At 41.9% G+C, this 23426-nt stretch overlaps 1 protein-coding gene across 7 annotated transcripts in view; it reads left to right on the forward strand.

Moving 5' to 3' along the window:
* clcn3 (chloride channel 3) overlaps nucleotides 1–23426 on the forward strand; it is a 238113-nt gene that overhangs the window by 154298 nt on the left and 60389 nt on the right. For all 7 annotated transcript variants that reach the window (XM_072257638.1, XM_072257643.1, XM_072257640.1 and 4 more), the window contains 5 exons: nucleotides 1726–1883; nucleotides 4141–4240; nucleotides 6052–6239; nucleotides 8820–8942; nucleotides 11691–11897. In XM_072257638.1, the coding sequence (XP_072113739.1) occupies nucleotides 1726–1883; nucleotides 4141–4240; nucleotides 6052–6239; nucleotides 8820–8942; nucleotides 11691–11897 (776 nt within the window). The remainder of the gene's footprint in view (nucleotides 1–1725; nucleotides 1884–4140; nucleotides 4241–6051; nucleotides 6240–8819; nucleotides 8943–11690; nucleotides 11898–23426) is intronic.

The following is a 23426-nucleotide window of genomic DNA, read 5'->3' on the forward strand; positions in this document are numbered from 1 at the left end:
TGCAGTCTTTTGTTTCCATAATTGAGTGATTTTAGGTGCTGTGATCATTTTCAAATCTTGCCATGAAAACTTGTGATGATCAGTCAAATAGATCTGTGGATTGGCAGCAGGTAATTTCTCACCTGCTAGTTTTATTCATAGTATACCACCTTGAAACCAGAAGATAGCAGAATGGCCAGCTGTTAATTTTGGTCCATAAAATATTGCTTGCTGTTCAATGTTCTAAAGCTCGATAAAACATCCAAGTTGAACAAATACTGGGCAAAACTGATTGTCTGCTATGTCCTGAAATGCAAAAGTTGGTACTGGAAATAAGAAATTATTGGTTTCACTGCCCAGGGCTTGGCATATGAGCATATATGAAGGAAAGTATTACCTAATAAGAAATAAGAAACATGAGAAATAGGAGCGGGAGATGGCCATCTGTCCTGTCGAGCCTGCTCTGCCATTCAATAAGATCATGGCTGATCTGGCCATGGACTCATCTCCACCTACCTGCCTTTTCCCATAACACTTAATTCACCTACTATGCAAAAATATATCCAACCTTGTCTTAAATATATTTACTGAGGTAACCTCCACTGCTTCATTGGGCAGAGAATTCTACAGATTCACCACTCTGAGAAAAGCAGTTCCTCCTCATCTCCGTTCTAAATCTACACCCTGAATCTTGAGGCTATGCCCCTGAGTTCTAGTCTTACCTACCAGTGGAAACAACATTCCTGCCTCTATCTTATCTATTCCTTTTATAATTTTATGTTTCAATAAGATCTCTCATTCTTCTGAACTCCAGTGAGTACAGTCCCAGGTGATTCAATCTCTACTCATAGTCTAACCTCCTCATCTCTGGAATCAACCTGGTGAACCTCCTCTGCACTGCTTCCAAAATCAGTAATATTCAGTCAAATATTCCTGCTCAAGATCCAGTCCTTTCCATGTGGACCTGATGTGGGAGAATAGTTTTAGTGTCAATTAGTACAAAATTTGGTGTGTATGTATCTTGCTGAAGGGCCCATTTCTTACCTGTACAGCTCTGACATCGCAGTAGATAGTGGTACCCATTGTTTGCCTGACTATTATCCTATGACAATTTTAATTATAATTTTTCAATGTTAAAAGATCTGTGCAGTTGTATTTGTACATGGTTGAAAGTGTTGGTCAGAGACCATTTATTATTAAAGTATGCATATTATAGCAGCCTTCAGATTCGTCTCCTTGCAGGCAGCCACAAAACAAAGAAACCCAATAGAACTCATTTAAAAAAGAGACTTTCACACACCCAATATGCAAAAAAACCCAAATTGTGCAAAAGACAAAAACAAGCAAACAACTGAAGTTCACGAAAGAGAGTCCGCAGTCACGAAGCCTGTCATCACCGATCTTCTTTGAGCACTACTAACTTTTTATTTCAGTTGCTCCTGCTTTAAGTTTTGCTGCACATCCCATCCCTTAAACTGATGATTGGTGGGAGTGGGGAGCAGAGGCAATAAAATGATAGTCACCTATTAATGCTCTGCTTTTTAATTAGGAGGATGTTGGATGTGTTTAGCAAGTTATGGAAGGTTATTATTGTAACTGGATTCAACTGTAGTGAAATTACAAATATAGTAAATTTCAAATATAGTAATGTCCTATTGTTTACAGGATCATTCTCAATTTTAAAAAAATTCTTGCTGTTGATTGTTTAGATTGAGTTTAATATGAATTTGTGTTTTGTTGTTGAAGGTGTCAATTATACCATGACAAATGGAGGTGGTATTAATAGCACAACACACTTATTGGACCTTTTGGATGAACCTATACCAGGCGTTGGAACATATGATGATTTCCACACCATTGACTGGGTGCGAGAGAAGTGCAAGGACCGGGAAAGGCACAGAAAGGTGGGTGTAGTTAGTCATTTCACATCAAGTAGTGGGGGTGGGAAGAAATTGCTAATTCAGGAATCAGTGGCAATCATAACCTGCTCATTTAATTGGGATCAGAAAATGTTGGAAGTATTCAGCAGGGCATGTACTGGTGAGAAAGGTTCAAAGATGTTTCTGGGTGATGAACTTTTCAGGTTCTGATCAAAGATCATTGACCTGAAATGTTAATGTATTTTCTGTCCATAGATGCTGAGTATTTGCAGCACCTTCTGATCTTATTTTGGATTAGAGTCAAATGAAAAGGATCAGTAATTAAGTTATTACTGTCTCAAACAGGTGACCAAATAAGGGTGTCCCAAAGAAGAGTCAGTTTTGATTTTGAAACCGTCAAATGTCACTTTATCAGTTTTTTTTTGTATTTTCGAGAGGCAGAATGTTATAGGATATTATGCTGATACTGACGTTCTACAAGACCTTGTCATCCAATTCCACTGTCCTGTTCTTTCCTCAGCCCTGAAACTTTCCCTTGCAAATTTGTTCAGTTCTCTTTGTAAATCATTGTAGTTTTGGCAGCATGCCCCAGGCCTTAGCAATCTGCTGCAAAATTCAAAGAATAACTTATGTTGCATCACCTCAGTTTTTCTTTACTAACCATCTTGCTTCTGTGTTCTGTTTATTGATCCTTCTGCCCTGGAAATAGTTTCTCTTTATTTAGTCCTTCAAAACCATTTAAGAGAACAGTGAACACCTGTAGGAAATCAACTATTGATCTTCTCTGGTCTAAGTGAGCAAATATAGCTCATACTGACACAATGAAAAAGTAGTACTCTTTATCCCTGGCCACTGGCTTCATCACTTTTTTATGTATGGTCTTATGTTTTGTACATCCAAAAAAACTAATTGAAAGAAAAACACAGGACCCTGGATATGTTTTGTCTACTCAGTTTTTCTTTAGTGAAATACTCACATATGACATGCTGCTGAAATGATATACGACGTTCATGTGCTTACATATAACCCATAATGAATTATGTAAACAAAGAATACTTAATTAAACAATATATTTTAAATGTTACTCAATTATTACTGAAATATTAAATATGCTACTCACTGAGTCTCACTTACAGAGTGAATAGAATGACAAAATACCATTGAATATTATGGTGGTGCTGGAGTTCTGCGAGAGCTTGTCATCTAATTCCACTGTCCTAATCTTTCCTCAGTACTGTCCAGTTCTTTCCTCTGCATCCCTGGACCAATTACTTTAAATTAATGTTCCCTGCTTCTGAACAATGTTGAAATAAATAGTTTTCGTCCAACATCCATGCTACTCTAGCATATAATAATTATACATATCTTAACTTTCTCTCCTTAAACCTCATTTTTGATACCCCATTGGGGAAAACAAGTCCACCCTATCCAATCTCTCCCCATAACTAAATTCCTTCAATCACTTGAATCTCCTCTGCATAAGCAGCATTTTTATTTTTGTTTCCGATATCAAGCGACTGCAGTCACTTCTGCTTCAGTTTCACTGAACATATCTGTGCCAGCCTCCATAGGTTAATCTTTATCCTTTGTGATGATCAGCACTGTACCTTAACTTTTTTTTTATTAAATTGCCTGCCTTGGAGATTGAACTGACTGTCCTGTTTTTTTTGTAAGTTATGGTACAGCATGTCTTGTTCCCCGTTTCTCTGGCACTATTTAAATCTGAGCTCAATTTCACATCCCTCTTTCCCTCCAACGGCACCATCAAATCAGCTGGTACTCCTGAGTTTTCTTTCATATCTATGCCAGAAGTCATAATTTTACTGAGCTTACATTGTAATCACCTTTCTTAAATCTGCTCTCTCAGCAGGTTAATTGTCATTAACAGTGCATTTGGGAAACCCTTCAAACTTGGTAAAGTAAGGAAGGACAGAATTGTAATAATGCTTTTATAGCTATGATAATCTTTGTGACAGTGTTTGAAGTATGTGGCTTGTCAAAGATTGACAAAGCTTAAATTGTTGATCATTACTTTTGGCAGAATAAGTAATGTTTTAGAACACTTCTGAGGTACAGGTTAAGCATCATTACTATTTTGTTCATCACTTTAACATTGATTTTGGTTCCTATTTTAAAGTTGCACTATGAATACTAAGATGTTCAGAGTGATCAGAATTCAGTGCAATATTTCATCAGTGTTTGTTATCTCTGAAGGAAAGCTGAATATTTGACAGTTTGCTTCTGAGTGTAGTGTATTATTCAACACTTCTTTTTATTGCAGATTACTAGCAAGAAGAAAGATTCTGTGTGGGAGTTTGTAAAAAGTTTATATGATGCTTGGTCTGGATGGCTGGTTGTAACATTGACTGGTTTGGCATCAGGTAAAACGATGAACACAACATCATTATCAATTATGCACCTATCTGAGGGAGGTGTGGAATGAGCTTCCAGCGAAAGTGCTGGATGTGGGTTTGACTTCAACACTTATGGGAAGTTTGAGTGGGTACGTGGATGGGAGGAGTGTGGATCCCTCTACCAACTTCCTTTGGCAGCTTGTTCCATAAACCTAACACAGCCCTCTGGTGAAAAACTTGTTTTCAGATGCCATTTTAACGCTTTCCCCTCTCACGAGCATATGCACTCCAGCTTTTAGACTACCTTATCCGAGAAAACACAGTGACCATCCATCTTATCCATGTCCCTCATAATTTTATGAACCTCTGTAAAATCACCCCTCAGGTTCTTTCACTCCAGAGAACACGGTCATAGCCTGTCCAGTCTCTTCTTTTAACTTGAGTCTTCTAGTCTTGACAACAACCTCGTGAATTTTTTCTGCTCCCTTTCTGGGTTAATCACATTCTTCTGTGGAACAGCAACCGGAACTGCAAACACAATAATCCAAATACAGACTGGTCAATGTATTGATCAGCTGGAATATGTATACCATATACTTCACAACCCTGTCTACCTGTGCCACCACTTTCAGGAAACTATGTACTTGATAAACATGAGAAGATTTGCAGATGCTGGAAATACAGTGCACCACACACAAAATGCTGGAGGAACCCAGGTCAGGCAGCATCTTTTGAAATGAATAAACAGTCGATGTTTTGGGCTGAGACCCTTCTGCAGAACTGGAAAGGAAAGGGGAAGACTATGTACTTGTACCCCAATGTCTCTTCATTTCTACAGCACTTGGTCAGAGCCCTGTCTTTACTGTGTACCTCCTGCCCTAGATCATCTTTGAAAGTGCTGCATATATTTGTCTTGAGTTAAATTCATCTGCCATTTCTTTGTTTACTTTCCCAGTTGATCTAGATCCGGTTGTAACCGTAAACAACCTTCTTCCATTGTCCATGGCATAACCAATCTTGGTGTCATCTGCAAAGTTACCATTCATTCCACCTGCATTCAATTGCATACTTTGGCATATATGATAAATAACACTAGACTGATCCCTGATTGGCACTGATCACAGGCCCCCAATCTGTAAAGCAACGCTCTATTTTCACCGCAAACACGAGGAATTCTGCAGATGCTGGAAATTCAAGCAACACACATCAAAGTTGCTGGTGAATGCAGCAGGCCAGACAGCAAAGGGTCTCAGCCCGAAACATCGACTGTACCTCTTCCTAGAGATGCTGCCTGGCCTGCTGCATTCACCAGCAACTTTGATATGTGTTACTCTATTTTCACCATCTGATTTGACCCAATTTTGTTTCCAATTGATGACAGAGGAGTATGAAGATGCTGTGTTCTCTAGAGAGAGAGAGAGGGAAAAAAACAAAATGCTGATGGAACTGAGCAAGTCAGACAGAATCTGCAAAGGAAAATGAACAGTTAATGGTTCAGATCAAGATGCTTAATGTGTGCTGATTTATTGGACTCAATCTTGTATTTCAATGCAGCAACTGTACATCCTGTGTTAAAAGAATTTTGTAAATAAAATTCACTTTATCTTATGAAAGGTAGGGTGATACATTATTGGCAAATATAGCATCTTGGCTTTACTTCTGTGGGGCAAACTTGAGGGTGAATGGCTTACAGTTGCTTTTATTTTGTACCATGTAAAATCTTGAGTTTGACAAGAATGAGGTTATGCAATAAACAATGTATGGTGGATAAATGATTGATTCATCCTAAATTAAAGAACATTGACAACTAAAGGTGTGATTTCATTTGACAAACTCAGGTGCCCTGGCTGGTTTAATAGATATTGCTGCAGACTGGATGACTGATTTAAAGGAAGGCATATGTCTGAGTGCATTGTGGTTCAATCATGAACAGTGCTGCTGGGGATCGAGTGAGACGACGTTTGAAGCAAGAAACAAATGTCCTCAATGGAAAACGTGGGCCGAATTAATAATTGGACAGGCAGATGTAAGTAGGTTCACTTCTATCAAAGTGCATGACCATATACTTTCCAACACTTCTGGCACTTCTTTGCTTATTTGCCTAATCTCTTCTGCAGCACTTCTTCTTCTTCAAAGCTACCTGCCCCTCCACCTGTCTTCGTGTCATTTGCAAACTTGGCCACAATGCCATCAGTTCTGCCATCCAAAACATCTCATAGACATTCTAGAAATTACCCTTCATGGGATCCAGCTCCAACATGATTTTCCCAATCTACCTGCATGTTGAAATCCCCCATGACATTAACATTGCCCTTTTAGTATGCATTTCTATCTCCTGTTGTAATTTGTAGACTACATCTTTACTACTGTTTGGAGGTCTATATGTAACTCCCATAAGAGTCCTTTTACCTTTGCATTTTCTTAGCTCTACCCACAATGATTTTATACCTTCTTATCCACTTTGTTTCTAATAATTTGAGTTCACTTTTTACCAACAGAGTCACTTCACCCCTTCAGCCTACCTGTCTGTCCGTTCGTTATAATGTTTAATTTTGGACGTTAAGCTCCCAGCTATAATCTTCTTTCATCCATAATTCAGTGAATCCCACTACATCATGCATGCCAATCTATAACTGTGCATCTATCTTATTCTGTAACAGTGTGCCTTCAAATATAACACCTTCAGTCCTGTATTCATCACCTTTTATGATTTTTGGCCCCTTTTACATTGCCACTCATCCTACTCATTGCAATTTTGCCCTATCATCACTCTGTTCTTGCTAGCAGTCTCGCTACACACTGCCTCTGTTTGTAAACCAAGCACCTCACCTTCTGCCCTATCACTTCGCTTCCATCCCCTGCCAAGTTATATAAACTCTCCCAAACAAGCCTCGCAAACCCGCCGTCAAGGATATTGGTTCTCCTCAGGTTCAGGTGTAACCCATTCTTTTTGTACAGGTCACACCTTCCTCAGAAGAGATCCCAAAGATCCAGAAATCTGAATTCCTGCCCCATGCACTAGTTCCTGAGCCACACATTCATCTGCCAAATCATCCTGTTCTGCCCCTCACTGGCACATGGCACAGGCAGCAGTCCAGAGATTAGTACCCAGTAGGTCCTGCTTTTCAGCTTTCTACTTAGCTCCCTAAAATCTCTCTTGAGGACCTCCTCACCTTTCCTACTTATGTTATTGGTGCCAATATATACCAAGACTTCAGGCTGCTCACCCTCCCCCTTTTAGAATGTCAAATAGACCCGATCTGAGACATCCCTGACCGTGGCACCTTTGAGGCAACATACCACCTGGATGTCTCTTTGGTGTCCACAGAATCTCGTCTCTTCCTCTTAACTATGGAATTTCCTGTAACCACTGCAGTCCTCTTCACCTTCCTTCTCTCCTGAGCTTCAGTGCCAGAGACCTGGTTGCTGCAGCTCCCAAGCCAGTGGGTCACCCCCTCAACAGTGTCCAAGTGGTATATTTATTATTGAGAGGAATGGCTACAGGTGTACTCTGCATTGGCTGTCCATTTCCTTTCTCGTGCCAGTCACCCGGTTACCTGCCTCCTGCGACCTAAGGGTGGCTACTCCTGTAGCTCCTATCTATCACTTGGTCAGTCTCCCATATGAGCTGAAGGTAACCGAGCTGCAGCTCCAGTTCCTTAACCTGTTCGCAGAGGAGCTGCAGCTGTCTGCACAGGATGCAGTTGTGGTTATCTGGAAGACTGGAGGTCTCCCAGAATTCCCACATGTCACACACAGAACAAAACACAGCCCGGAGCCGTTCTCACTGCACTAACTGTAACCTAACAGACAAAGAATGAAAAGTAAAAAGGAGGAAGTGTTGAGGTAAGCAGTTAGTCTAGGTTTTCAGGCAAGGAGTTCAGTGCTATAATGGTAATGTGTGTAGAATGGACATTTAATGAGTTACTCAACCCATCAGCAGGTGTCCCTATGTTATCCTTTCTTCATTTAAGAATACCTGGAGGGTTCAACAAACATTTGATTTTTATCTCATTTTTTGTGCCATTTTAACCTCTAATGCAGCCCCAACCCACCTGTTTTTCTGAGTTATGTTCTAATCCAAAATAATGCATTTAATAATTTTGCCATTTCTTATTTCTCCTATAATTTGTCCTGCCTATGGGAGCCAGGTTTACTTTACAATTTACTGAATACGCTTTTCAATTTTAACAACCTTTCTGTATGCCTAGTTTCATATTTCTTCTTTTTGTTTTTAGCTTAATTTTTCCTGACCTTTAAAACTGTCTCATTCCTGGTGCCAACTGCTAATGTTTTGTATCTGTTGGTTAAATCAAACAGAAACTCTTAATATCTCTAGTTATACTGGTATTAATTTTCTTTCCTCAAAGAAATCAGTTGATTTTGAAAGCAAAATTATATTTTGGGCTTCTTAAAGAAGAGAACAATTCGAGGGTGTTTGTTCTGCTGTTGACAGTGTTTGACCTGAAAACCTGATGCTTTGTATTTGCCTAATGGTGATCACATGCCTGAAATAGGAGTGAACACGAAGATAAAAGATGTATGAGTATAAGTTTCCCTAATGCTTGCAAGCCCTTAATCAGATTTTCAATGGAATGTTTTCCAGGGTCCAGGCTCTTATATAATGAACTACATTATGTACATCTTCTGGGCCTTGGGATTTGGCTTCCTGGCTGTTTCCTTAGTGAAGGTATTTGCTCCCTATGCCTGCGGCTCTGGGATTCCAGAGGTGAGGTTTGAGAATGTTTAAGAAGTGCTTTAACAATGTTATTATTTTGACCATCATTATCATATCTACACACCCTTATTTCTGCAATTAAACCAATAAAGTTGCTGGAAATGGATGACTGGTCTGCAACACCCAGGAGTTCCCAACCTGAGGTGTACGGACTGCTGGGTTAATGGTAGGAGTGCATGGCATTAAAAAGGCCCTGGTATATCCATGAAGAGTAAACTAGACAACTGATGTTTTACCTATAGGAGCCATGATGTGTTGTCAGATTATATGGACATAGAAGGTTCTGGCCTAGACTGTCAAAATTGATTGTTGGAGGATCGGGGGGAGGACATCAATTGCCAAGAATAATGTCTCCCAGAAGAAGTAAATTAGCAGACAACAAAAAGATTCCTGGACAATGAAAAAGAGATGAAAACCTCTTTGGAGAGTTACTCTGTATCTAACTTCTGAATTCCATTGGCAAAAATAGAATAACCATACTCTCCTTAGTATGTCAGACATGATATTGACTGCATTTTGACAAATGGCAATATGGCACATTTTTTTATACAACAAATATAGTTTGTTTTCTACAAAGAGTTGTGTAGTAAGAGAAGTGAAATAGCATCTTGATTGAGTGCTAACCATAATTTATTGTCAAAATTAGCTAGTTTAAAATGTCTTTGGGTTCTTCAAAATATATTAATTCATCCATGAAGAAACATCTACCAATTTTCCCACTGTGGCATCCAATTTACAGAATCAGGACAGGGTTACCACACAGAGCACGTATATTCAGCTCACTTTGTCCATGCTGGTTTTATTCTCCCTGCCTTTGTCTAAGTCCTTCATAACTTTAATTACATGCAAATTGCCTAATGTCAGTTTGCATCAATCACTATGTATGAAAAAGCATTCCTGATACAAGACCTAAGACTTTAGCTTTAGCTTTAACCTTCACTCTTATTCTTACATGAGCTAATGGTTAATTAATGTTGACATGCATTGAAGTAGGATATCAAACTTCCCATTGTAACTGGTACTTTTTTTTTATAAATGCTTTCGAAGAATCTAAAATATAATTTGGAACTAAGAGAACCATTCATATGTCTAGTAGAGTTATGCAATCAATCCTATTCCCTTATCTGCAGCCCTATTCCTTCCAGTGCCTATCACTTTCTTCCCTAATTTAGACCTCAAGACTTCGGAGCAGAATTAGGCTATTTGGCCCATCGAGTCTGCTCTACCATTCCAATATGGCTGATTTATTATCCCTCTCCAACCCATTCTCCTGCCTTCTCACCATAACAGTTGGCATACTTATTAATGAGGACCATAAGGCAAAGGAGCAGAATTAGGCCCATTGAGTCTGTTCTGCCATTCCATCGTGGCTGAATTTATTCCACCACATTCACTTGCAGTGAGCTACAGATCATAACTGATCTCTGCATTTAGAAATGAAGTTTTTCCTCGCTTCTCTCTTTTATTTCCAGAATATGAAGTCTGAGCTGGCTAGTTTTTGAACTCACTAATTATGTGAACAGCTTTCCTCCATTTATACTATGATGTTGTGCTCCTCTACCATATTCCTCTCATCCTTCATTGCTCCAAGGAGGCTTCTCCAATCTTATTGGTGAAATCTTCATTCCTAGAACCATTCCATTAAATCTCTTCTGCACCTTTTCTGGGACCTTCATATCCTTAAAGTCAGGTGACAAAATTGAATGCAATATTCTAGCTGTGGTTTTACAAATGCTTTATAAAAGTTCATTTTAACTTCCCCCTTCTTTTAATTTCCCTCTATTTATAAAAGTTAGGGTCTTGCCTGCTCTACTGTCTCAAAAGTATTCAATGTAATTAATTGACCACTTTCTCAATAATCCCTGTGTGAGAGTAAACTGAAAGATTATACAGTGTTCGAAATAAAAGGTGATTTATTAAAAGCTAGTGTGCACCAGGAGACCAGCCTAAGCTGATCTACCTGGGCATGAACTTGGTACAACTTTTCCAGTCTCACTTGACAAGATTACCAGTAAATCTACATTTTGATAACAGAATAGTGATGACAGAAAGACTTAACTAAGGAACGGACTAGATCCTGATTGGAGAATAAAATGATTATCCACAGCTGAAACAGCAAATCCAATTTTTCTTTTACAATGGGTGCACGTTATAACGTACAGTACTGTGCAAAAGTCTGAGGCACACATATCTATAGCTAGAGTGTCTAAGACTTTTGCACAGTTCTGTATTTGTCAACGTGGAGCGTAGAATGTTTGTAAATCTGGCGGAAACAAAGGATGTTGGGAATGGGAAGGGTGTGGGACAGGTGGCAGAGAAGGAGTGCTTGGGCAGGGGGTGGCATGGGTGCAGATAGTCCCAGCCCTGAGATACCAGGCAAGGCCATTTGTTTCTAATCAATTGCCTTATTGATCATTACAGAATATCTCTCCAATGCTTCCCATTCTCTCCCCTCTCAATTCCCCTCTCCCTGCCCCCTTCCTATTCTCAGTCCACAATAGAGACCCACGTCAGAAACTGGTTTATCATTACTCACATAAGTCATGAATTTTTTTTTGTTTTTTGTTTGCAGCAGTACAGTGGGATAAGGGTTTATGCACATACACTCCCAGGTCCCTTTGTTCCTTTCTTTTCTTTAGAACTTTGTGTTTGGTCACTATTGTCTCTTTCTGTCAAAGCATATCACTTCACACTATTTTTAATCCAAGGTTAAATGCTATGTGTGTTTCTCTTTTACAGATTAAAACTATTCTTAGTGGCTTCATCATCCGAGGCTACCTCGGCAAATGGACCTTGCTAATTAAAACAATCACACTGGTTTTAGCTGTGGCTTCTGGACTGAGTTTGGGGAAAGAGGGTCCCCTTGTTCATGTTGCCTGTTGCTGTGGAAATATCTTCTCCTATTTATTCCCAAAATACAACAAAAATGAAGCAAAGAAGCGGGAGGTATGTTGCCTGAAGTACTCTTTTCACCTTAAATTGGAGACCTTTCTCTTTCAGCTGTTTGACAGTCTTTTAGTGTTTACTTTGTTTGCCATCATCATAATGGTATGTATGTCCTTTAATGAGTTTTCTGCCTTGAGTAGAAGTTGGGTATATTTACTGTAGCACCTATGGGTCTAAATCTGTCTTGCTGTTTACGTTCACTGACCACACTATTTCTTTCCTTTCTCTGGCCGTATGGGTCTGATCCTCCAGGCCTTGTTGACACATCAAACCCATGAAGTGGAGCAACCTACAAGCAGCAATGAGGCCTTGGATGGTGGCCTCTAATGACTTTTTCCACAGACTCTTGTTTTCAAATGTTTTTTTTAAGCTGTTATAACAATCTCTGATAACTAAAAACGATTAAATTGTTGAAGGAATTTTAAAACATCTTATAAGTATAGTTAAGTGATAGAACTTTAGTGTAACACATTTGACAAGACTGGGCCTGCAGAGTGGGCTGGTCTAGAAGGTTAAGGCACAAGGGGTGCAAAATATGTTGTCAGACTGGGTCTAAAATTGGCCTGTTGCTAGGAGATAGATAGTAATATGGATAGGTATTTATCTGACAGGAGCTCTGTAGCAGGTGACAGACATCCCACCCTGCAAAAACTCAAACAACAGGAATTCTGCAGATGCTGGAAATTCAAGCAACACACATCAAAGTTGCTGGTGAACGCAGCAGGCCAGGCAGCATCTGTAGGAAGAGGTGCAGTCGACGTTTCAGGCCGAGACCCTTCGTCAGGACTAACTGAAGGAAGAGTGAGTAAGGGATTTGAAAGTTGGAGGGGGAGGGGGAGATCCAAAATGATAGGAGAAGACAGGAGGCGGAGGGATGGATAGATCCTTACTCACTCTTCCTTAAGTTAGTCCTGACGAAGGGTCTCGGCCTGAAACGTCGACTGCACCTCTTCCTAGAGATGCTGCTTGGCCTGCTGCGTTCACCAGCAACTTTTATGGGTGTTGCTGCAAAAACTCATTTCAGGGAGGTACCACCACCATTTCAGGGAGGTAGCACCCCTGGCCCCCGCAACCCCATATTCCCCTCCCCCCAAGTCAACCTCCAAGGGTGTATGTAATACTTCGTTTAGTGATTTTTGTCTAATCTGTAAACCAAGTTGGGTATATGCAGAAAATGTGACATTAAAATATGTACTTATATTATCATGTTTATTCTATTACAACTTTAAGCAAGTCTACCGGGAGTTTGGCCTCATCACGTAGGACATCAATAGAGTAGCTCCTTAGCAGCTAGCCAGCTAGTTTAAATAACGGTAGCTACACTAACGAACAAATGACACCTGTTAAACTCATTTCAACATGTCTTTTACATTTTAACCCACCATGGGCATTAGAAAAGTCACTGTTGCAAACAGTGCAGCGAGCAACACTCATTATTTTTGAGGTCAACTGTAAAGCCTGCCCACAGAGAAAACTGATAGGTCTACTTAGCATGGGTCCCCAACCTTTCTTGCACCGTGGACCGGTTTAATATTGACAATATTCTTGCGGACCAGCCGACCGGGGGGGTGGGGGGGGGGTGTTAATCACGACCAGAATATAGGTGATATTCACTTATAAGTGGCTTATAACTTATAAGCTTACAAGTCACTTATAAGTGGCTAATACACTCAATTTCGTTTCTAAAAGGGTTTACCTAACGAATTTAATATTAAACACTCAGCGCATATTTTCCTCACATGAATATAGTGATAAGTCAATTATAAGTCACTTATAAGTCAATAGCATCATAACATTTTAAGTAACATTTGGATATTAAACACACAGCACGTATTTTCCTTGTATGAACATATAAAATCATTGCAACACACCAATATCGCTGAATCAGTAGGAGCCCTGGGCTTGTTTCCCTGCAACAAGACGGTGCCATCGAGGGGTGATGGGAGACAGCGATACACGAAGGGAGTTCCTTATGTCCAGTCTATTCTGCAGTTTTGTTTTCGTTGCATTTATTGCAGAAAACCCCGCTTCGCAGAGATATGATGTTGGAAATGGAAGCAACGTTTTCAGTGCTTCTGTGGCTATCTTAGGATATTCAGCCTTGACTTTGATCCAAAATGCCGGCAGAGATGTTATATCAAACATAATTTTCAGCTCGCCGTCATTTGCAAGCTCGAGGAGTTGATCTTTTTCCTGTGCTGACATGGATGACACGTGGGTAATGACCTCGCGTGCGTTCAAGTTCAACAGTGGACATGACAGGGAATGAGGAAAGGTGCAGCTGACTCATGTCGTTTGATATCGTCAAATCATATCGTTTCCTCGCGGCTCGGTGGTTGGGGACCACTCTTAGCATGAAGAGAGACCAATCAGGATGCTCGCTCTCGCTCTCCCTCTCCATCTCAAAAAAAATCGATTTCCGGGATATTGTATATAATTTCCGGGCATCAGGGAGCTGCTATCAATAGGCGGGAGACTCCCGAAACTTCTGAGAGAGGTGGGATGTCTGAGGTGATGTACTCCAGAGATCTGTGCAGAGACCTTTGTTTATAAGACCATAAGACATAGAAGCAGAATTAGGACATTTGGCCCATTGAGCCTGCTCTGCCATTCAGTCATGGCTGATCCTTTTTTCCCTCCTCAGCCCCACTTCCCAGCCTTCTCCCCATAACCTTTGATGCCATATCCAATCAAGAATCTATCAAGCTCTGCCTTAAATACAGCCAATGAACTGGCCTCTATAGCTGCCTCTGGTAACAAATTCCACAAATTCCCCACTTTGGCAAAAGAAATTTTTCTGTATATCTGTTTTAAATGGACACCCCTCTATTCTGAGGCTGTGCCCTCTTGTCTTAGACTGCCCCGGTGTGGGAAACATCCTTTCCACATCTACTCTGTCTAGGCTTTTCATTATTCAAGAAATTTCAATGAGATCCCCCATCATCCTTCTAAATTCCATCTGTGGAGTCATCATTGTGAACCATCCCTGAACCCTCTCCAGTGCCAGCACATCCTTTCTAGATGAGGAGACCAAAGTTGTTCACAATACCTCAAGGTAAAGCTTCAACATCACGTCCCTGCTCTTGTATTCTAGACCTCTGGAAATGAATGCTAACATTGCATTTGCCTTCCTTACCCCTGACTATCTGCAAGTTAACCTTTAGGGTGTTCTGCACAACGACTCCCAAGACCCTTTGTATCTCAGATTCCGGGATTTTCTCCCCATTTAGAAGATAGTCTGCACATTTATTTCTAACACCAAAGTGCATGACCTTGAATTTTCCAACATTATATTTAATTTGCCACTTTCTTGCCCATTCTCCTAATCTCCTTTAATACCATGGGTTCATAACTTAGTAAGCAGCCTCATGTGTGGCACCTTTTCAGAGGCCTTCTGAAAATCCAAATATACATCATCCACTGCATCCCCGGTCTGTAAGTTTCTTTCCACTGCCTCCTTCCTTTCTTAGAGTGGAGTGACATTTGCAATTCACCAGTCCTTCGGCACCATGCCAGAGTCCAATGATTTTCGAAAGATCATTACTATTGTCTCCGCAATCTCTACGCTACCTCTTTCGGAACCCTAGGGTGCTGTTCTTCTGGTCCAGGTGACTTGTGTACCCTTAGGTCTTTCAGCTTTTTGAGCACTATGGCAGCATGCTACAACCCACACTGGACCCCCTACAATTCGCCTACCGACACAACCGATCAACAGATGGCACAATAGCCACAGCTCTACACACCGTCCTTGAACATCTGGAGAAGAGGGATGCTTATGTGAGAATGCTGTTCTTGAACTACAAGTTCAGCATTCAACATTATAATTCCCTCCTGCTTGACAAGAAGCTCAGAGACCTCAGCCTTCACCCTGCCTTGTCCAGCTGGATCCTGGACTTCCTTCAGATCACCAGCAGGTGGTAAGAGTGGGCTCCCCCACAGCTCCAGTCTGTTGATTAAATTTGCTGACAACACTACACTGATTGGCCTAATCTCAAATAATAATGAGGCAGCCTACAGAGAAGAAGTTACCACCCTGACACAGTGGTGTCAAGAAAACAACCTCTCCCTGAATGTCTCAAAAACAAAGGAGCTGGTTGTGGACTACAGGAGGAATAGAGACAGGCTAGCCCCTATTGACGTCAATGGATTTGGCGTTGAGAGGTTGAACAGCTTTAAGTTCTTCGGCATAAACATCACCAAGGATCTCACATGGTCTGTACACACTGGCTGTGTGGTGAAAAAGGCACAACAGCGTCTCTTTCATCTCAGATGGTTGAAGAAGTTTGGTATGGGCCCCCAAATCCTAAGAAATTTCTATAGGGGCACAATTGAGAGCATCCTGACTGGCTGCATCACTGCCTGGTATGGGAACTGTACTTCCCTCAATCACAGGACTCTACAGAGAGTGGTGCAGACAGCCCAGCTCATCTGTGTGTGTGAACGTCCCACTATTCAGGACATTTACATAGACAGGTGTGTACAAAAGTCCTGAAGGATCATTGGAGACCCGAGTCACCACAACCACAAACTTCCAGCTGCTACCATCTGGGAAACGGTACTGCAGTATAAAAGCCAGGACCAACAGGCTCTGGGACAGCTTCTTCCACCAGGCCATCAGACTGCTTAACTCATGCTGACACAACTGTATTTCTATGTTATATTGACCATCCTGTTGTACATACTATTTATTATAAATTACTATAAATTACATATTTGTACATTTAGACGGAGATGTAACGTAAAGATTTTTACTCCTCATGTATATGAAGGATGTAAGTAATAAATTCAATTCAATTCAACCTGCTCTCTTGTAATAGTAACTGCACTCACTTCTCTTCCCTCACACCTTTCAACATGTGGCACACTGCTAGTGTCTTCCACAGTGAAAGCTGATGCAAAATACTCAATTAGTTCATCTGCCATTTCCTTGTCCCCTGTTATTATTTCTCTGGCCTCATTTACTAGCAGTACTATGCCCGCTCTCATCTCTCTTTTATATTTCACATACTCAAGAGCTTTTACTATCCACTTTGATATTATTTGCTAGCTTACTTTCATAATTAAACTCTTCCCTCTAATGATTCTTTTAGTTGCTCTCCATATGTTTTTAAAAGCTTCCCAATCCTCTGTCTTCCTACTAATTTTTGCTTTGTTGTATGTTTCTCTGTTTTGCTTTTACATTAGCTTTGACTTCCCTTGTCAGCCACAGTTGTACTATTTTGCCATTTGAGTATTTCTTTGTTTTTGGAATATATTTATCCCGCACCTTCCTCATTTTTTTCCAGAAACGCACGCCATTGTTGCTGTGCTATCATCCCTGCCAGTATCTTCTTCCAATTTACTTTGGCCAGCTCCTCTCTCATAATCAATGTAATTTCCTTTACTGCACTGAAATACTGCTATGTCAGACTTTACTTTCTCCCTATCAAATTTCAAGTTAAACTCAATCATATTGTGATCACTGCCTTCCAAGAGTTCTTTTACCTGAAGCTCCCTAATCACTCCCAGTTCATTACATGACACTTAATCCGGTATAGTTGATCCACTAGTAGGGTCAATGACAAACTGCTCTAAAAAGCCAATTTAGAGGCATTCAACAAACTCGCTCTCTTGAGATTCATTACCAACCTGATTTTCCCAATAGACATGCATGTTGAAACCTACCATGACTTTCATAACATTGCCCTTTTGACATGCCTTTTATATTCCCATTGTAATCTGAGGTCCACATCCCAGTTACTTTTGGGAGACTTGTATGTAATTGCCATAAGGGTCCTTGTACCCTTGCAGTTTCTTAACTTAACCAATAAGGATTCAACATCTTATCCAGTGTCATTTTTCTACTGATTTGATGCCATTCTTTACCAGCAGAGCAAAGCCACCCCTCTGCCTACCTTCCTATACCTCCAATACAACGTGTAACCTTGGACATTTAGATCCCAACTGCAACTATCTTTCAGCCACGATTCTGTGATGGCCACAACATCATTACCCAAAAGTCTGTAAAGGTGCAACAAGATCATCCACATTATTTCTTATACTCCGTGTATTGAGATACTTCTTCAGCAGTTTGAACGGGGCATGACTGCACAAGTGCATAGAGGTCGGCCAGTGAGAACAGTAGTAAGAGTTTAAAGCGAGCAGAGTTGAAAAGGTGATGGTTATTTCTTCAGCAGTTTGAACAGGGCATGAATACACAAGCGCGTGGAGATCGGCCAGTGAGAACACCAGGAAGAGTTTAAAAGGAGACAGCTTTACAGAATGGGCGTAGGAGTAGTGGGAGACAGAATAGGAAAGCTTTGGCTCAACGGGGCTTCGGTGATAATGGGTCGAGGCGAGGTAGGTTATCTGTTTAGAATACAGACAGAAAGAATATGTGTGAGGCAGGTTTTCTGTGCTCGGTGTCAGATGTGGGAGGTCCTGGAGAATCCCAGCCTCCTAGATGGCCGCATCTGCACCAGGTGTGTCGAGCTGCAGCTCCTTAGGGACCATGTTAGGGAACTGGAGCTGCAACTCGATGACCTTTGTCTGGTCAGGGAGAGTGAGGAGGTGATAGAGAGGAGCTATAGGCTGGTAGTCACTCTGGGGCCTGGGGAGACTGAGAAGTGGGTAACAGTCAGAAGAGGAAAGAGCAAGAGTCAGGTACTAGAGAGTATCCCTGTGGCTGTGCCCCTTAACAATAAGTACTCCTGTTTGAGTACTGCTGGGGGAGACAGCCTACCTGGGGGAAGCAACAGTGGTCATGCCTCTGGCACAGAGTCTGGCCCTATGGCTCAGAAGGGTAGGGAAAGGAAGAGGATGGCAGTAGTGATAGGGGACTCTATAGTTAGGGGGTCAGACAGGCGATTCTGTAGATGCAGGAAAAAAACACAGATTGTAGTTTGCCTCCCAGGTGCTGGGGTCCAGGATGTTTCTGATCGCGTCCACGATATCTTGAAGTGGGAAGAAGAACAGCAAGAGGTCGTGGTACATATTGGTACCAACGACATAGGTAGGAAATGGGAGGAGGTCCTGAAAGCAGACTACAGGGAGTTTGGAAGGAAGTTGAGAAGCAGGAGCCCAAAGGTAGTAATCTCAGGATTACTGCCTGTGCCACGTGACAGTGAGTATAGGAATAAAATGATGTGGAGGATAAATGCGTGGCTGAGGGATTGGAGCAGGGGGTAGGGATTCAGATTTCTGGATCATTGGGACCTCTTCTAGGGCAGGTGTGACCTGTACAAAAAGGACGAGTTGCACTTGAATCTGAGGGGGACCAATATCCTGGCAGGGAGGTTTGCAAAGGCTTTTGGGAAGAGTTTAAACTAGAATTGCTGGGGGGAGGGGGGTGGGAACCGAACTGAAGTGGCGGAAGAAAGGGAGGTTGGCTCACAAATAGAGAAAGCTTGGAGACAGTGCAAAAGGAAGGATAGGCAGGTGATAGAGAAGGGACGCACTCAGACCGATGGTTTGAGATGTATCTATTTTAATGCAAGGAGTTATTATGAATAAAGCAGATGAGCTTAGAGTGTGCATCAGTACTTGGAGCTATGATGTTATGTCCATTACAGAGACTTGGATGGTGCAGAGGCAGGAATGGCGACTTCAATTGCCAGGCTTTAGATGTTTCAGAAAGGACAGGGAGGGAGGCAAAAGAGGTGAGGGTGTGGCACTGTTGATCAGAGATGGTGTCACGGCTGCAGAAAAAAAGGAAGTCATGAAGAGGTTGTCTGCGGAGTCTCTGTGGGTGGAAGTTAGGAATTGGAAGGGGTCATTAGGGGTCATCTGGTGTTTTATATACCAACCAATAGTAACAGGGACATCGAGGAGCAGATAGTGAGACAGATTCTGGAAAGGAGTAATAATAACAGGGTTGATATGGTGGGAGATTTTAATTTCCCAAATATTGATTGGCATTTCCCTAGAGTCCGGGGTTTAGATGGGGTGGGGTTTGTTAGGTTTGTTCAGGAAGGTTTCTTGACACAATATGTAGATAAGCCTGCAAGAGGAGAGGCTGTGCTTGATCTGGTATTGGGAAATGAACCTGGTCAGGTGTCAGGTCTCTCAGTGAGAGAGTATTTTGGAGATAGTGATCATAACTCTATCTCCTTTACCATAGCATTGGAGAGGGATAGGAACAGACAAGTTGGAAAAGCGTTTAATTGGAGTAAGGGGAAATATGAGGCTATCAGGCAAGAACTTGGAAGCATAAATTGGAAACAGATGTTCTCAGGGAAACGTACAGAAGAAATGTGGCAAATGTTCAGGGGATATTCGCATGGGGTTCTGCATAGATACGTTCCAATGAGATAGGAAAAGGATGGTAGGGTACAGGAACTGTGGTGTACAAAGGCTGTTGTAAATTTAGTCAAGAAGAAAAGAAGCGCTTACGAAAGGTTCACAAAACTAGGTAATGATAGAGATCTAGAAGATTATAAGGCTAGCGGGAAGGAGCTTAAGAATGAAATTAGGAGAGCCAGAAGGGGCCATGAGAAGGCCTTAGTGGACAGGATTAAAGAAAACTCCAAGGTGTTCTACAGTATGTGAAGAGCAAGAGGATAAGAAGTGAGAGAATAGGACCAATCAAGTGTGACAGTGGAAAAGTGTGTATGGAACTGGAGGAGATTTCAGAGGTATTTAATGAATACTTTGCTTCAGTATTCACTATAGAAAAAGACATGGCGATTGTGGGGATGACTTGCAGTGGACTGAAAAGCTTGAACATGTAGAAGGAGGATGTGCTGGAGCTTTTGGAAAGCATCAACTTGGATAAGTCACTGGGACCAGACCGGATGTACCCCAGGCTACTGTGGGAAGTGAGGGAGACGATTTCTGAGCCTCTGGTGATGATCTTTGCATAATCAATGAGGACGGGAGAGGTTCCGGAGGATTGGAGGGTTGCGAATGTTGTTCCATTATTCAATGAAGGGAGTAGGGATATCCCAGGAAATTATACACCAGTGAGTCTTACTTCAGTGGTTAGTAAGTTGATGGAAAAGATCCTGAGAGGCAGGATTTATGAACATTTGGAGAGGCAAAATATGATTAGGAATACTCAGCATGGCTTTGTCAAAGGCAGGTTGTGCCTTATGAGCCTGATTGAATTTCTTGAGGATGTGACTAAACACATTGATGAAGATAGAGCCATAGATATAGTGTAAATGGATTTCAGCAAGGCATTTGATAAGGTACCCCATGCAAGGCTTATTGAGAAAGTAAGGAGGCATGGGATCCAAGGGGACATTGCTTTGTGGATCCAGAACTGGCTTGCTTACAGAAGGTAAAGAGTGGTTGTAGACGGGTCGTATTTTGCATGGAGGTCGGTGACCAGTGGTGTGCCTCAGGGATCTGTTCTGGGACCCCTACTCTTTGTGATTTTTATAAATGACTTGGACGGGACGAGGAAGTGGAGGGATGGGTTAGTAAATTTGCTGATGACACGAAGGGTGTTGTGGATAGTGTGGAGGGCTGTCAGAGATTACAGTGGGCATTGATAGGATGCACAACTGGGCTGAGAAGTGGCAGATGGAGTTCAACCCAGACCAGTATGAGGTGGTTCATGTTGGTAGGTCAGATATGATGGCAGAATATAGCATTAATGGCAAGACTCTTGGCAGTGTGGAGGATCAGAGGGATCTTGGGGGTCCGAGTCCATAGGACGCTCAAAGCTGCTACGCAGGTTGACTCTGTGGTTAAGAAAGCATACAGTGCATTGACCTTTATCAATCGTGGGATTGAGTTTAAGAGTCGAGAGGTAATGTTGCAGTTATGCAGGACCCTGGTCATACCCCACTTGGAGTACTGTGCTCAATTATGGTCGCCTCACTACAGGAAGGACGTGGAAACCATAGAAAGGTTGGAGAGGAGATCTACAAGGATGTTGCCTGGACTGGGGAGCATGCCTTATGAGAATAGGTTGAGTGCCTTTTCTCCTTGGAGCGACAAAGGATGAGAGGTGACCTGATAGATGTGTACAAGATAATGAGAGGCATTGATCGTGTGGATAGTCAGAGGCTTTTTCCCAGGGCTGAAATGGCTAACACGAGAGTGCATATTTTTAAGGTGCTTAGAAGCAGGTACAGAGGAGCTATCAGGGGTCAGTTTTTTACACCGTGAGTGGTGAGTGCGTGGAATGGGCTGCCGGCAGCGGTGGTGGAGGCGGAAACGATAGGGTCTTTTAAGAGACACACTCTTGGATGGATACATGGAGCTTAGAAAAATAGAGGGCTATGGGTAAGCGTAGGTAGTTCTATGGTAAGGACATGTTCGGCACAGCTTTGTGGGCCGAAGGGCCTGTATTGTGCTCTAGGTTTTATATATTTTTACATAACAAATTGAGTAGTGTACTTCCTACTCTTTTTGTTTCTGCGTCCCAAATGCACTGATACTGCCCCTGCTGGCTGCAATTTTGTCCTATCATCTGCCCACCCTTCCTGACAGTCTGACTGCACGCTATCTTTGCATATTTACTTTCCGTTCTATCCTGAGTTCCTTCACTCTGTTTCTCAACCCCCCCCCCCCCCCGCCAAATTAGTTGAAACCCTCCCTAACAGTTCTAACAAAGTTGCCTGCGAGAATGTTGGTCCTGTTCGGGTCCTGGTGCAACCTGGTTTGTCTAACGGCAAGGATAAAAATGCAGGTAGTACGATAAGTGCGTTTGCAGATGACATGCAAAGAAGGTTGTCTTAGGGTTATAATAGGTCAATAGCTGGAAAATTGGGTGGAGCCATGACACAAGGAATTCTGCAGATGCTGGAAATTCAAGCAACACGGATCAAAGTTGCTGGTGAATGCAGCAGGCCAGGCAGCATCTCTAGGAAGAGGTACAGTCGACGTTTCAGGCCGAGACCCTTCGTCAGGACAAGGGTCTCAGCCTTAAACGTCGACTATACCTCTTCCTAGAGATGCTGCCTGGCCTGCTGTGTTCACCAGCAACTTTGACGTGTGTTGCCTGGAGCCATGACAGATGGATTTAATTCAGACAGAGTGCACCTTGGGAAGTCAAACTCTATCGAGCATAAGGAGTAAGTGTGAGGGATCATTACAAAAACAAGTGACCAACACTGGAATCTAAGCAACAGCAAGTAAGTTGCTCAGGCTGTGAAGTTAGAGTGACAAATAAGAGTGAAATACAAAAAATATGACAATACTATTAGATAAAGGAAGGTGGTAGAGGGTTGTGTGAAACAATATCCGAGATCAATGGATTGCCTTGTGTTCAGCAATACTGTACAGAAGTGTTTTTTTATTGCATCTCTGTATACATATTCTTGTGCCAATGACAATAAACTTGACTTTGACTAAAACTTTAGCACTTCATGGTAACTTCCTTCTAAGAACAATAAAGAATCTACAGGAAGAAGTCAACATGTCGAGCAGCATCTAGGGAGATGTTTCAGGTCAAACCCTTACATCAGGGCTGAGTGGAGATGGCCAATACAAAGAGGAAAAGAGGAATAGTGAGACAGGTGTCTGAGATAATTGGTCGACTGAGGAGGGAGGATAGATGACAGGCAGGTTTTGTCAGGTATGGGAGGGCAGTGGGGTAGA

This window comes from Mobula birostris, chromosome 5, assembly GCF_030028105.1.
Source record: "Mobula birostris isolate sMobBir1 chromosome 5, sMobBir1.hap1, whole genome shotgun sequence".
Classification (NCBI taxonomy): domain Eukaryota; kingdom Metazoa; phylum Chordata; class Chondrichthyes; order Myliobatiformes; family Myliobatidae; genus Mobula; species Mobula birostris.